General features: G+C 29.0%; 1 protein-coding gene and 1 pseudogene across 2 annotated transcripts; both read left to right on the top strand.

Annotated features, from left to right (window-relative positions):
* The first annotated feature begins 3,958 nt into the window (after positions 1–3,958).
* LOC100162524 lies at positions 3,959–4,375 on the top strand (annotated as a pseudogene).
* Positions 4,376–11,051: 6,676 nt separating this feature from the next.
* Positions 11,052–14,112, top strand: LOC100569196. Of its 2 annotated transcripts, none has more exons than XM_008187640.3 (7): positions 11,052–11,554; positions 11,679–11,932; positions 11,999–12,254; positions 12,336–12,458; positions 12,571–12,732; positions 13,099–13,337; positions 13,761–14,112. In XM_008187640.3, the coding sequence occupies exons 2-7, from the start codon at positions 11,727–11,729 to the stop codon at positions 13,936–13,938; spliced, it is 1,164 nt and encodes a 387-aa protein (XP_008185862.1). In that variant the 5' UTR covers positions 11,052–11,554; positions 11,679–11,726; the 3' UTR covers positions 13,939–14,112. The 2 variants fall into 2 exon arrangements, with proteins under 2 accessions (XP_008185862.1, XP_003246404.1); XM_003246356.4 differs by having other exon boundaries at positions 13,743–14,112.
* The last annotated feature ends 623 nt before the right edge of the window (positions 14,113–14,735 follow it).

Below are 14,735 nucleotides of genomic sequence, written 5' to 3'. Positions count from 1 at the left end.
CCCCGTGTTAGTTGTAAGTGAGTACTGATTTTGGAGACACAGTCGAATTATAAATTCCACACTTATATAGAAGGAGATTGTGTGATAAGGCCTGGCTCTATGGCGGTCTCGTTTCGAAGGAGGGAAAGTTTAAAAGTCCAGTTTCAGTGCCTAGAAATCTGCCATGGCCCATGAAAATCGACAATTCAATGATACCATCCCCCAGCGTATGTCCGGTGCTTTTTTGTATGTGTAAAAAAATTTAAATTCGAAAACCTGCATGTTAGAGTGTCTAGCAAGTCAGTCATCACCCGTCTAAGATGAAAAAAAAATTAGCAATCCGCCTGCGGCGGATAGAGTAGTATGTTCCGTCGCATGTCTGGTGCTTTTTCTTATGTAAAAAGTGTTAATTCGAAAACCATGTTGGAGTGTCTAGCAAGTAAAAATCGATTAACTTTTAAGTAAGCCACATAGGTAGGCAATCCGACTTCGTATACTTCCAGACAATGTGCAACAGTAAATCAGGTAGGCAATCCACCTTCTGTGGATTGCAGACCCAACTGCGAACGGCTATAAGTGAAAACACTATCACACAACGACTGAGACACGATTGAGCATAAAACACCTTTTTAGCGATACGATTGAGCCAAATTGTCGGGGTATCAAAGGAAATCGGAATACAAAAGAGAACCTACACGATTGAGCATAAAAAACTCTGCAACGTTGCCATTTTCCATTTTAAGCTATATTATAATATTATTCAAAAATATTTATTTAAATAATCTTAATAATTCAAAATATAACTTAACAAATATTCTTTCATAGTCTATGAAATAGTCACATTTCATAAATCTGTTTGATAGGTAATAATAATAATAATAATAATAATAATAGTAGTATGAAAATAATAAAATCAAAACATGGTATGAATTAAAAACTGCATCGTTTATAAGTCAGGAATACTAGAGAGCATGGGTGATCGAATACTGATATTATTTTTATAATAATTTTGGAATTGTATCTTAATTTATTATCTTATATTTTCTCCCAATTTTAAATGTTTAAAACGTCGGAACTTTATTGCTCCGTAACTAATTTATTAATCGATAACATTGCCGAAAAAGCTGGGCTCAGCTCACGGCTCGCATCTGATATCAAAATAATACGTGAAAATAATAAATTACAAAATTTCGGCCACGTGAATGTGGAAATATCGCATAAAATATTCTATGCTCAATTATTTTATTCTTAATTGGGCTTTACCGTACTCAACATACGAAATAATTTACGAAAAATACAAACTGTATAATATAATATAATATAACAATGGACATTTTAAGGAATGTGCAATTATAATCTATATAATAAAAAAAAGTGGCCATTTCTCAAATAACGCAGTTTCTTGAAAACTACTACTCAGATTTTCTTGAAATTCAACATAGATATTCAGTTTGAGCTCATAAGTATCAGTCTGAAGTCAAAAATGGCCTAGGTATTTTTTAACGATCACCAGGGAGTCAGAAGTGTAAATTCATTGGTTTATAAAAGAAAAATAAAGAGTGGCCAATTAAAGGTCAAATTATAATTTATAATTGCCATAGCAACAAAATAACAGTAACAATTCATTTTTTTAGAAAAAATAAATCACCAATCTTTCTTGAATTTGTAATCATTAAAAAAAATAGTTGAATATGCCTAAAAGAAAACAAAAAAAATAATAATAATATTAATCAACAATTTATTATTAAACATATAATATCACGATATATATGCTCAAAAAGAGGAAAACCGGAGATGATCAACTTACATAAAAAAACTCACGTAAAACAGTTATTATTTTATTATTTACTACGTCATTACCAGGCAACAGAAAAGTTAAGATAGATTTTGAACACCATACACCGAATATTAAAAACGAATTGATCAAAGTTTGAGTCATATGGAGTTGGAACATTTAACGGGAAACGAAGTGCACGGGATCAACTAGTTCCTAATAAAATTAATAACATATAGAATATAGATACACAATATATTAACCTCACCTGTAGTGTATATATAATTAATATATGAAATTAATATAAAAAAACCGTGAAAAAAATCGAAAAAAAAATGCAAAAAATTTCGAGATTATGGGCGGCCATGCTATTCTAGTGCGCGGAGCAGTCGCCGCCCGGAGGAGCGTACGACGGATTCGAACCTACCTAGCAATCTACGTTTGTGGAACCTACGCCTAACCTACTACGCCACGATTTGTGTTGCTGTTTATGGTCGAAACTTTATTACTTAAGCTGTGACGCTGTGTATTAACGGAGCGACGTAAACCAATATATTCGATATACATTGATGTAATCGTATATAATTTGATGTATCTACACACTGTTTAAACTTAATTGTAATTTATTCAATGATCTGACCGTTATTATTATGATTACATTATTATAATGTATGTTTGAACAATACATTTATTTAAATCAAACCGCAAAATTGGGTTTACGTTAAGCAATATACCAACGTTATTAAGGACCAAACAATAATGCAATATTTATTGAATCAAAAACAAAATTGGGCACTTGTGCGTTGGAACGAAGACCTACCTACATTTCGTGAACGCGAATTTTTTAAATTGTACAAACCGAATTTGCGTACAAACCGCATATCCACGGGTTTTAAAAGAAATAAACTTAACAAATAGAGCACAGACGGAGATTGAAAAGACGAAACGAATCGAGAAAAACAAAAAAAACAATAAAACGACCGACGCTGGAGAAAACGGCGTACAAAGCATTTGAAAACCAACCGACCGCCGCCGCCGCGGCGAAGGTACGCGATTGGACGCGTCAAGGAATCGTCGGGAACTGGTCGGGCGGACTGTAGATACGGAGCGGTGATTCTTTTTTTACGCCACGGTTTCATCATAGCCGGCGTTTTCCGTTCCATGGGTCGCCCTGAGTCAGCTGTTCTCGTAGTCAGCTGATCTTCATTTTATAGTATTAGATAATATATTGTGCTTCAAATATCCGGACATTGCTCCATCTAAAATCTAGATTCTAGATGATTTAAGGTTACGACGTACTTCGTTCCCCTTTGTCTTTTGAATTGAAAATTGTATCGGTTATATTTTGTGATTTTTCGTTTTTCAACATACAAATATCAACAAGTGAAAGAATGTTTATCTAAAGGTAAGAAGTTTTTATACATACGTATTTCAACAAGTTTTGATATGTTTTTTGCGTACCTATGATGTACCCAAATCAAAATTTAAGCTAGTACCTAGTGTCTGAATTATATAACTTTATATACTAAGCATAATAATATGTCTGTGGTAATGGGTTAAGAGGACGCTACACATCAATTTGTTGTTTCGTCCTACAAGTGCATAAAATCGCAAGTTTACTCTCAGGAGAACGTGTTTAGCTCCGTTAGTTTAAAAATTAGAGTGAATCGACCTCTGATGAAACTTGTTGGTAAGTACATTTGTAAGTTATTGTAAGTTATGATTATATAATATAAAGTAAATTAAAAATGCTCATAGCTCACTTAAAAATGAATTATGTTAAAAAACCCACATAACACAGATAATGTTCTTACCATCAAGTTTCATAATATGTCGATTCACTCTAATTTTAACACTAACTGAGTTAAACGTGATCTTCTGAGTGTACATTTTTGCTGTATTATGCACTTGTAAGACAGACAACAAATATCTGTATTGCGTCCTCATAAGTAGCTAATATGGGAGAGCTTAAACAATTTATAAAAGTTAGTAATTACTATTGATTAGATACTGTATTTTCAATTGATTTACTAATAATTATTTTACCAAACCTTTATCTATAGCACCTGAACCAGTGTAAAACGTGAGAGGCAGAGGGTTAGCCCAGAAAAGTGAAAACTCTCCAGAACCCAGATCCAGCCTCCATTGATATTGCCATCAACAATAATACAATTGTTCTCATTACTGGTTGGAATATTTCACATCGATTCCACAAAAGTTTGTATTTGGATCAACGTCAAAAGTATTAAACAAAAAACAATGGTTAAAGGAAGCGAGGATAAGTATGGCAATTGCGATGGTCCCAACTCTCAGTACATCAAGCTGATCTCGAACGACGGGCAAGAATTTATCATCAAGCGGGAGCATGCCTTGATGTCGGGCACAATCAGAGCCATGTTGAGTAGACCCGGTCAGTATGCGGAAAAGGAAGAAATCAAAATTCACTTCAAGTCGATATCCTCGCAAGTGTTGAGTTATGTTTGTATGTACTTTGCGTACAAACATTATTATTCTAAAAATCCAACTGAAATAGCAGCTGAGTTCACCATCAACCCGCTAGTTGAGTTGGAACTACTGGAGGTCGTCAAGTTTTTAGACTGTTCACTGCCATCGAGACCTTGAAGACAGAATAATACTAACTTGTGTCATCATAAAAATAAGATTTTAAGTTTGTATAACAATCATCAGTATATTATTCTATTTTTAAAAACAATTTTTTTTAACTCAAAAATAATTGTAGTGATAACCATAAAAATTATTATATTATAGTTTATATTTTACAATGCTCAAGTTTAATTTTAAAATACTTATTAAAAATGTTTATTTTCTTATATCAAAATTAAAATTAAAATTATTTAAACACTGATTTCAAATATTTAATTGTTACTAAGACTGTAGAAGAAAATGTTTCTTATGTTTCCTTAGCAAAATAATAAAAAATTTAAATACATTCTTGCCTTGACTATCTTTCAAATGACCCAAGAATTTAATTAAAAACACATAATAAATAATTAAATGGTATCTCATTGCTTAAATATACTAGGTTATTGCAATAGTACCTCTAGGTGTCTTATAAAAAAAAAATATAACTATTTTGCTTTGAAAATGGAAAATTCTAGTAAAAATCATGTTATTGGTGGCTAAATGTAGAGTTATACTTTATATGACGTTCTTGCAATTTATTTTATACTAACAAAGTAGTGAATACAGTTATATCTGTAGTGGTATTCTTGTCCTTACCACTTAGTGATCAATATTATAGGAATTAAAATATATATATATTATATATATGTATACTTATGACGATCCCTTAAATAAATGTGTGGGGAGGGGAAACTTATTAACTGACTAATCTAAGTTGGTTATGCAACAAACCTATCTAGGAAGTAGGAACAAAAAAATTTGTAAAATAAGTTTGATTACTCTCTTTTTATTTTTAAACATAACAAATTCATTTTAATTTAATATTATTTACGTTTAAGAATTTGTATTTAATCATTAAAATGGTAAATGTCTGCTGTGTTGTGAATTGTGTAAATTACAATAAGTCAAGTAAAGACAAAAAGATTTCTTTGTCTACATTTCCAAACTGTAATAACCTCCAGAACGAATGGATACAAATTGTTTCAAAAATTAATGGTAATATTACAAAACTAACATTTATTTGTGGACAACATTTTGATCAATAAAATCTATATAAATCTGTATACATCAATCATATTCAGGGTGGAATGATTTAAATGGGTATAAAGTAAGTATCTAACTTTAATTTAACTAATGATTAACTAATGTCTAAATAGTAATAACATCATATTATAATTCTATAATTGTCAACGGTGCCTCTTAACTATATAAAGAATATGAATATACCTCAAGGATAAGACCAGAATTCAAAGAAAACGCGATTCCATCAAGTTTTAGAAATGTTGGTCAAAACGGAAATAGCAAAACCAGACAAAATGAAATTGTTCCTAAAACTTCTACATGGGTATTATATTGATACCTATCTATATTAGCATTATTTATATAATATAAAAATATCGGAATATCGGTTTTGTAAATTTATAATATTTCTGTGCAAAAACGTAATTTTCGTTTTAATAATTTGGAAACGTTTATTTTAAATAATTGTAATAATTATGTAATTTATTCTGTGGTTGTACAATGTACTGTCCGAGATTTTAAACAAATATAAATATTGTTATGGTTTAAAATCCGTCATCTGAAATGTCTAGATTCTGGGTATAGTTATTCTTGATAGTTGATACAAAATTAAGTTTTAACCATTATTAAGAATAACTTGTAGTATTAAATAGTATTTTAACCTATATTCGCTATTAGTAAGTATCATAGAAAAAAAATGAGTAAGTATTGTAAAAGATTGTCTTAACTGAAATAATTTTTCTAACAAATGTAGTTTGTTTATAATAGGTATATATAATTATACAATATATAATATTATATGGTTTTTGTTACTTATTTGTTTTGAAACAATAACAATTAAAGTATAAATAATAACATTTATATTACAATTTGGTCGTATAAAGGGTGTGACAGGAAGAACAAACCTGACAAAAAATAAATTGTTATTTAAACATATGACAAAAATTGTGAAAATTATATGATAAGTAAATAATTAAAGAAATGTACTCATGTCAAGAAATTACCAAAAATAAAAATTTGAAAAAAGTTATGACGTTCTAAATTAATTTACTGAAAAAATATTGATATTAAAAAAAATTCTAAAAAATAAACTACTTGACTTAGATCAATGTTTTTACCTTCAAAATTGTTCTTATAATCAGAAATACAAATTGGTTATTTTGAATTTTTTAGTATTCAAAAATAAAAATAATTTTATATGTGTGCAAGTTACTATAAATTATATAGAAGAAAATTTTTTTTGAAGTATTGATTAGAACAAAAGTTATTTCATCTATCAGGTCTTACTGTTACACCCTGTAATCTATATTTTGAGTAGTTTAGGTAAGTAAACTGTGTATATACTTTGTCCATTGATTATAATTATCCTTAAGTTTTTCTGAAAATACAACCGATAATATGGACAGCCAAAATGAATATGCAGATGACAGTAACCAAACAGTAGTTGAAAGAGATAACGTTGAAGAATTTTCAAAATTGTTAGTTATTTAAATTAATTTTTTGGTAAATTAATATTATAAGTGGTTACTAAATGTAATATTTTTAGCTCATAATACTATCTTTTGAATTTACATTTAGCTGTTTCAGTGGTCTTGAAGAATTCACTGAAACTGCCATCTTATTTTTTTTCATCTGTCCAGTTACCCGAGTCACGTTATGTTCTTTATGATGAAAAAATAATAATATATTCATTTTATAATTAAGATAGTGTTTACAAATATAGAGCATACCAAATTTGCATTCAACAAAACAAATTGTGTGTTATACTAGAGTAAATAGATCTATTATCTATCTATATTATATCTAAATTATAAATTTTATTAGGAGCAAAATAAAAAAAAAAATTGGTAAAAAAGAAAAATATGCTTTCCCATACAGTGGAAGCATGACGTTCCTTAATTTAAATTAGTTCTGAAAGAACAAAACTGAAAGCTAATTATTACAAACAAAAACTATGAGAAAGACTGCTTTTGGAAAGACAAACTGTGGCCAAAGAAAAAAAGGCAAATTCCATGGCTTTAATAGCTGAAACTATTGCAGCTACGCATAAAATATAAATGCCTATACATAATTATTTTTTGATTAAATGTTGCTTGTTGCATGTTGTATATTAATGTAATATTCAATATAAAGTGTATACTGTATAATGTATACGAATAATTAACCTATTTTTAGCGGTTTTTTGTAATTTTTTGGTAGTTTTTCCCGTGGCATTAATTAACTACTGAGAAAATTGAAAAATGACCTCTCTAAAGTACCATCTTGATCCAATTTTCTAAAAGATAAGGTAATATTCAACATATGTTGAAATCAAAGCATTCCATCTGATAGAAATGTTGTATACAATATAAAAAAAATAAACACCTTTGCAAAACCACTAGCTTCCTTGCTCCGCTCAGAATCTAAAACAAATTCAGTTAAGCTGGGTGAATTTCTTGGATGGATATATTATTTGTGTTGTGATTTAGATTTTAAACTTTAAAATTTTAATATATCATTTAAGTTGTTCTTTGATTTTTTAACTATAAAGACAACAACAGTGGCGGATCCAGGGAAAATCCCTGGATCCCTGGATCCACCACTGGGCAAAAAGTCGAAAACCTTTGTGTTTGCTAATGCTTATTACATATTAGATATATTGATGAATAAATATTATTTTAAATATAATTAACTGCCTGGATTTTAAAACTAATAATAATTAACATATAACTATAAACGCTTTATACTTCAATGTTGGTTTATTGTAATAATGTTAATTATTTTATATTTTAATTTTAAAATTATGATTGAAAAAAAAAAGAATTTTCTATCAAGTAAGATATGATCTAATCAAAAGTTGTTGTAGTCTTCGACCTGCAGCAAGTTGAGGATCAACTGCAGGATTTAATTCAGGAACAAGGACACCATAAATACCAAAATCAATGTGTAGAGGATCATCTGGTTCTCCCTCAGGAATGGGCAAGTATGCATTGATACAGATATTATGAAGAATACAACACGACACTATGATTTTTGAAACTCGTTCTGGATTATAGTGCAAAACTCTGTGTTTTAATAAACATCTAATAAAACAAATTTTTAATATTTAACAATTCTAATAAATGGTATTTTTTTTTATTTTAGTTTAATTTTGAATACCTATATCTCATTTTCAAGATCCTATTACATCTTTCGATGGTCGACCGTCTACTAGTCAATCACTTATTAAACAAAGAATCAGGTGTATCAGGAATAGGATCACTTAATGGTGCTAGTAGCCAGGGCTAATTGGGTATCTTGAATCACCTAATAACAAGAATAATATGATTAAAAGATCTAAAATTATTTTCTGTTTACAAAATATTTATTAACTATAGTTTTTATTTAAGATTTATATTTTGAAACATAAAAATTATCATTCCTACCTAATAAAAAATATGAAGATATTAGTCCTACCAGGATATTTAGCATTAACATTCATTTTTTTTGCATCAGAGTCACAAATCTTTAGTCAATAACAGAGCAATGATGTGATGTATTATAATTAAAATGAACAATGGTGTTTATTTTTTTCATTAGGGAGTATTGAACTAATAATCTATTAGTATTTTTATCAATTAAACTCAATTTTAAAGTTCCAGGTACCACTATGGTTCTACACTTCTACTCATACTCAATAAAAAGTGCACACCGAAAAATAAATCATACTACCTATGGAATGTTCCTTAATAACTTACTAAATGTATATTAATGGTATCCCTTGCGATTCAAATATATGTGATTAGGGTATAATCCTTCTGAAGGAGGTAGAAATATGGCAACATGTGTACAGTCTATACTTTTTTTTTTATCAAGAAATCTGTTTATGTTTAGAACAAATATAGCAATTTGAAAATCATAATAGGTTAAATTTATATAAAATATATATTATTTGTTAGTACACCTATATAATATACATAATATAATGTATATTAATTATTATTTTATTTTATACACCATAAAGATTTAAGTCAGGTATGAGTAAAAAAATATGTTTACCTTCTGCGTACTGCATTTAATTTTTCAAAACTATCGAGTAAGCTTATATAATGTTTTATGATATCCGGCTGATTCAGTGCATTAGATACTTCAGCAAAACATCTGCTCGCAGGTGGCTGACTTAATGCTGATAATCTATTGTCGCCTATATCAAGTTGATACGAGCCACTAGCAAGGAACCGCAAAGCTGTCAAAACCTAATAATATTCATAACATTTTATCATAATAAATTATTATTAATAATATAGAAATAAATAATTTTGACTTGACTTTTATTTTAATTGGGATTGAAGATAATCTATTTGGTTCAATCATGTACATCTATTAACTCACAAACCGAAGCCTTACTGAGTCTAAACTTTTCTAGAAACTGGTGGTTAGATAGTTCTAAAATTATAATAAATTATAATGAGTATAAATGTATAATGTAATTAAATAGGTATGAACTAAGAGGGCTATAAATACCATAGGTTATTACACAAACCAACCTTCCATAACATTTTGGTCATTTTAATATTGCCTAGGCCGATTACCTACACCTCTAATTTCAGCTTTCTCTATAACTCCCAAGACTTCCAAAGTTCCAAGAGTACAATTTCTTCAAGAGCCAATTTTCCAAGTCTCGAAAAAAAATTAATTGTGATATCAATCGTATATAGAACTATTTAGGAACTGTTTAATATAGTAATATACTTAAAAACACGGTTTATGTTTGGATTTAAATATTCATAAACGCAAATTGACAATAAACCAATAAACAAAAATGATAATATAAATAATAAATAAGATAACAAATGGTTTGATAATTAATACGATCGATTCGTTTCGTACAAAGGTTGACGAACGTCGATAACGAATATTTACGTTATACGTTTCGTACGAAGAGTTTCGAGAAAACGAAATTTTGAAACATCACGTTACAATGGTGGATCACGTACATTTTGCTCGTTTGTTTTCCATACGTAGTTTTCGATACCTAATAGACCCCCAGATCGGGTGTCGGGCGACCAAAACCGACCGACGAGATACATAATAATATACATCGTTGTTCGCATGGGCATTGACGATAGACCTATAATTTATAAACGAATACACCATAAGACCTATAATTATTGTTCTGTGCTGTAAACAGGTAAACTAGATAATATAGATCTATAGAACTTACACACAGGGCTGAAGGCACAGACTATAGCAATACTGGGATCTGAGGTAAGCCGCTTACAAGTATCCTACACGAATCATTGAAATTATTCATATCATTTGTTATAATATTTTATCATTGGTATAATATTATCTTTATTTACTTTTTAGCACGATTAAAGATAGTATGGTTGCCCAACGAAACTAGAAAAGTGTCTACCCTTATACATAATATACGTATATTATGATCGAAGTGTCTACCGTATGAGAATCATACGTCGATGGGCAACCATACTATCAAGGTGTATCAATACACCTTGCATACTATCTATAGCCGTTCTTATCAGGTTAATGATTATGATTATGGTCGTTGAGTGTTGACAATCCTGGTCATTGGTCAACGATGTGCGTCTTAACAAGATATTAAACATAATTTTCATTATCGTGAATACGTTTTACGTGTTTTCATGTTCTGCTGAACAACAAAATTACAATAACAATAATATTATCAATGACTCGAAGTTGTCACCACGGTTGTAGATATATCTTAAACCGTGGTTGTCACCGAGAAGTATCGAGCATCAGACATTATAATATTTTATGATCGCGTTCAATAAGTCGAAACGTCGAGTCCGATCGTCATCTCGAATCTCGATAGTAATAAATAATATTATTATCCTTAATAATAAATACAGAAGATGGAGGAATGAGCCCTGCTGCAGTCCGAGTAGCACCTAAAGTTTCGCGATCATTTGCATAGGTAGTACGTATACAATTTATATCATCACATACCTACGCTGTTCCGTAAGACGTGTCCAGTTCGATATTATTATTTTACGGTTCGTCGTCGGCTGATGATCTATTGAAGTTCGCAAACAACAAATTCACGGTTCACACGTGTCCGGTCTTGTTCTCGTGTACCTACCTATTATTTTGATTAAAACCCGAGTGGCGCACCTCACCAACTCTTAACCGTAGCGGGTGAGTGATAATGTGTACACTTTTTGGTGTCCATCGACCATCATAATAACTACGTATAAATGTGTATGATATACACCTGTTATGTTATAATTTTTCATGTCATGATCGGTCCAAATTCATTTAGGTTACCCATCTCTTGTCGAAGTCGTAAGCGATTTAAACGTCCCGCAACATGGATAACAGTAGCAAGAGACCATTAGAAGATGGATGTCAATATTCGCGCGTGAAAACAAAGAAACCTATAGAGTCTCAGGTTACAACAACGACATCACGTCCTGAATCCTCAAGGGAAATTGTTGGTTTCCAAGATTTATCAGATGATGTTATCATGTATTTATTTAAATATCTATCACATGATAATCTTGCTAAAATGGCACTGTGAGTGCACAAACTTCAAAATTAGGTTAAGCAACTTAAATAATAATTTTGTCTTTGGTTTCATAGGATATGCCCTAACTTGTTAAGAGTTAGTCATGATTGGACTCTATGGAAAAAACCAAGATTCGAAAAGTTTGAAAAAGCTATGGAAGATGTATATTTGAGCTACTTAAAAGAGAATACCACTGAATTGTTTATATCGTGTAATGATGTTCCAAGCTCTGATAATTCAGTTTCTCAAAAGTTTTTAAAACAATTAGAAACAAAATGCCCAGAATTACTCCATTTAACGTTAACAAATCAAGTTATTGATGCCGGTGAAGTAAGAATAATCCTTCTTCAGTTTCTGTTTAAAGTATTTTAATTGATTTACTACCTACTAATGAGTACATTTTGTGTGTAGATAAGTGTAAAGATTTTGCATCGGAAATTAAAAATGCTGACAATTGATAATACAACTATTGAAAATATTCCAAACAGAACTTCGTATTTATGTGAAATAAACATTGCTTGCCCAAATCTAGAGGTATATTTGTTTTATTTTTGTATACTAAATACATTTAAAACCAAGTGATTTTAGAAATATTTATTTTGATTACGCATCAACATTTTTATAATAATTGTTTCTACTTGTATAGCGAATTATATTGACAAACAACGATTGGTTTTTGCCAAATTGTTTGTATCCATTGTCCAGGCTGGAACATTTACTCCACTTAAGCCTCGCAGGTTGCAAACGGTTTAAGGACTGTATTCCATATGCAAGTATTACTGCTGTAACTGGATTCAAATCTTTAAAGGTTAGCAATACAAATTGAAATATAACAAATTTCTAAAAGTAGATGTTATTTTTTTAATAACAATTACTCAGACTTTATTAAGTGCTAGAAATGTGGTGATCCTACAAGTTCATTAAAAATTTTTTTTTTTAATTTTTGTGAAAATTCCAAATATTAGTATCAATTTGTTAGTTATTACTTACTATTAATAAGTTATTAATTATCTGGGTATTAAGTGCTTTTTAAAAATGAATTTAAAATAAAGTAATATGAGTTACCAGTTAAAAGGCTGTTAATGGGTTTAATAAAACAATACTGTACATTTCTTTACCTGTTATTTAATTTACCAATAAATATTTCTTACCTAATTAATTATATTATTTTTAGACACTTGATTTGCGTCTTACTCCAGTAAGTGATCGTGAACTTGTTTGCTTTCAAACATTAACAACTTTGAAAAATGTTCTTTTGGAAAGCCCTGAGTATATGAATCACGAGAGAGATGCAACAATTACCGATTTGGGTTTGGCAGGATTCTGTACTGCTACCTTTGAATTCCACTATCCATACATACAAATTTTGATTGATATACGTGGTGGAGTGAACTTAAGAAGAGTTCATGAAAGGTAACTTAAATTAATAATAAATAATTATAATACAAACATTTGTAGGTAAAAGCTCATTCATAATTTTACTTTAAGTTTATATATTTCTATACAATATTCTTTTTTTTAAATGATATTTATTATGAAAATAAAACTAAAAAATAAAATATTGAATAAAATTAAACATAAATTTATATATATTTATATAACATATATTTTATTTTAATCATGAAGTAATAGTAGTATTATACTGTTACAAAAAAAAAGTAACCAAAAAATGTATTTATTAGGTAATTTTATATTGTAATAGTAAGTATTTAAATTAAATATTATATCTAAATCATTGGATTTGGTTCCACTTAAATGTATGCTTTGGTTTACAACTCATTTCAATAGTTTTATAATAGGAGTTCAATTTTTAAATAGGAATGATAATGTTGATAGATGCAGTATTGAAACCTTATATGTCCGCAACTATCCAAAAGTAACCGATGAATTTTTGAAGACTGCTGTCAGAACTGGTCCATACCTGAAATCGTTAGACATTACTGGATCATGTTGCACTTCAGCAGAAATTGAATATTATAAAGCAAATAGACCTGATACAAAGGTAATATGCTAATAAGACTGAAAAATAATAAATAAGTTGACATGTGGTAATATATTGATATGTGAGGTGAAAGGATAGTTAGACATGTTCAATCCTTATATATTTTGTGGTATATAAAACTTATAACTATTTCTACAGTATATTGATATTAATGAACCAGTTTAAAATTAAATGTATTGGGGTTGGTAAATAATTTATTCATTCTATTTGTCATCTTATTAGTTATTATTCACAAAAAGAGTTTAAATTTAAATATTAAGTTCAAAAAATGTATAATTTAATGTTTGAAAAATATGCTAGATAACCTTAAAGTAATATTAATTAGATATAGGTATACAGTATTTTACATCTAATCTTTTTATAAATTAATCTTTTCACATTTTAGTACATTAAATAAATTCTTTATTATTCAATATTAAATTATGAATATTACATTTTATAACGCATTAAATATAATTTATTTAAATTTAGTTATCAATGAATCTTAGTACTTAAATTATAATTTTAAACACTGATTATTATATATACAAATATTGTACATAATATACAGCTATAGTAATAAGAAAAGAGGATAAGATGATACTTTTTAAAAAAATATAGCAATTTGTACCTAATTTAGATAAGTTTAAATTTAAATTAGTGTTTTTTGTGGGTACCTATTTACTTAGTCTGAAGACCAAATTTAGAGCTAAATATTAATAGTTCAATAGTATATTGAAAAATATAATAATTACCATACATGTTGTATCCGATATTCACCTAATTATAATTAAATATTCTTAATTGTTATATAGTGTGGTCTATTTCTT

The sequence above is a fragment of the Acyrthosiphon pisum genome, chromosome X (genome assembly GCF_005508785.2).
Source record: "Acyrthosiphon pisum isolate AL4f chromosome X, pea_aphid_22Mar2018_4r6ur, whole genome shotgun sequence".
In the NCBI taxonomy this organism is placed as follows: Eukaryota; Metazoa; Arthropoda; class Insecta; order Hemiptera; family Aphididae; genus Acyrthosiphon; species Acyrthosiphon pisum.
Note: the sequence above shows the minus strand (reverse complement) of the source record. Positions and strands in the feature narration are given on the sequence as shown.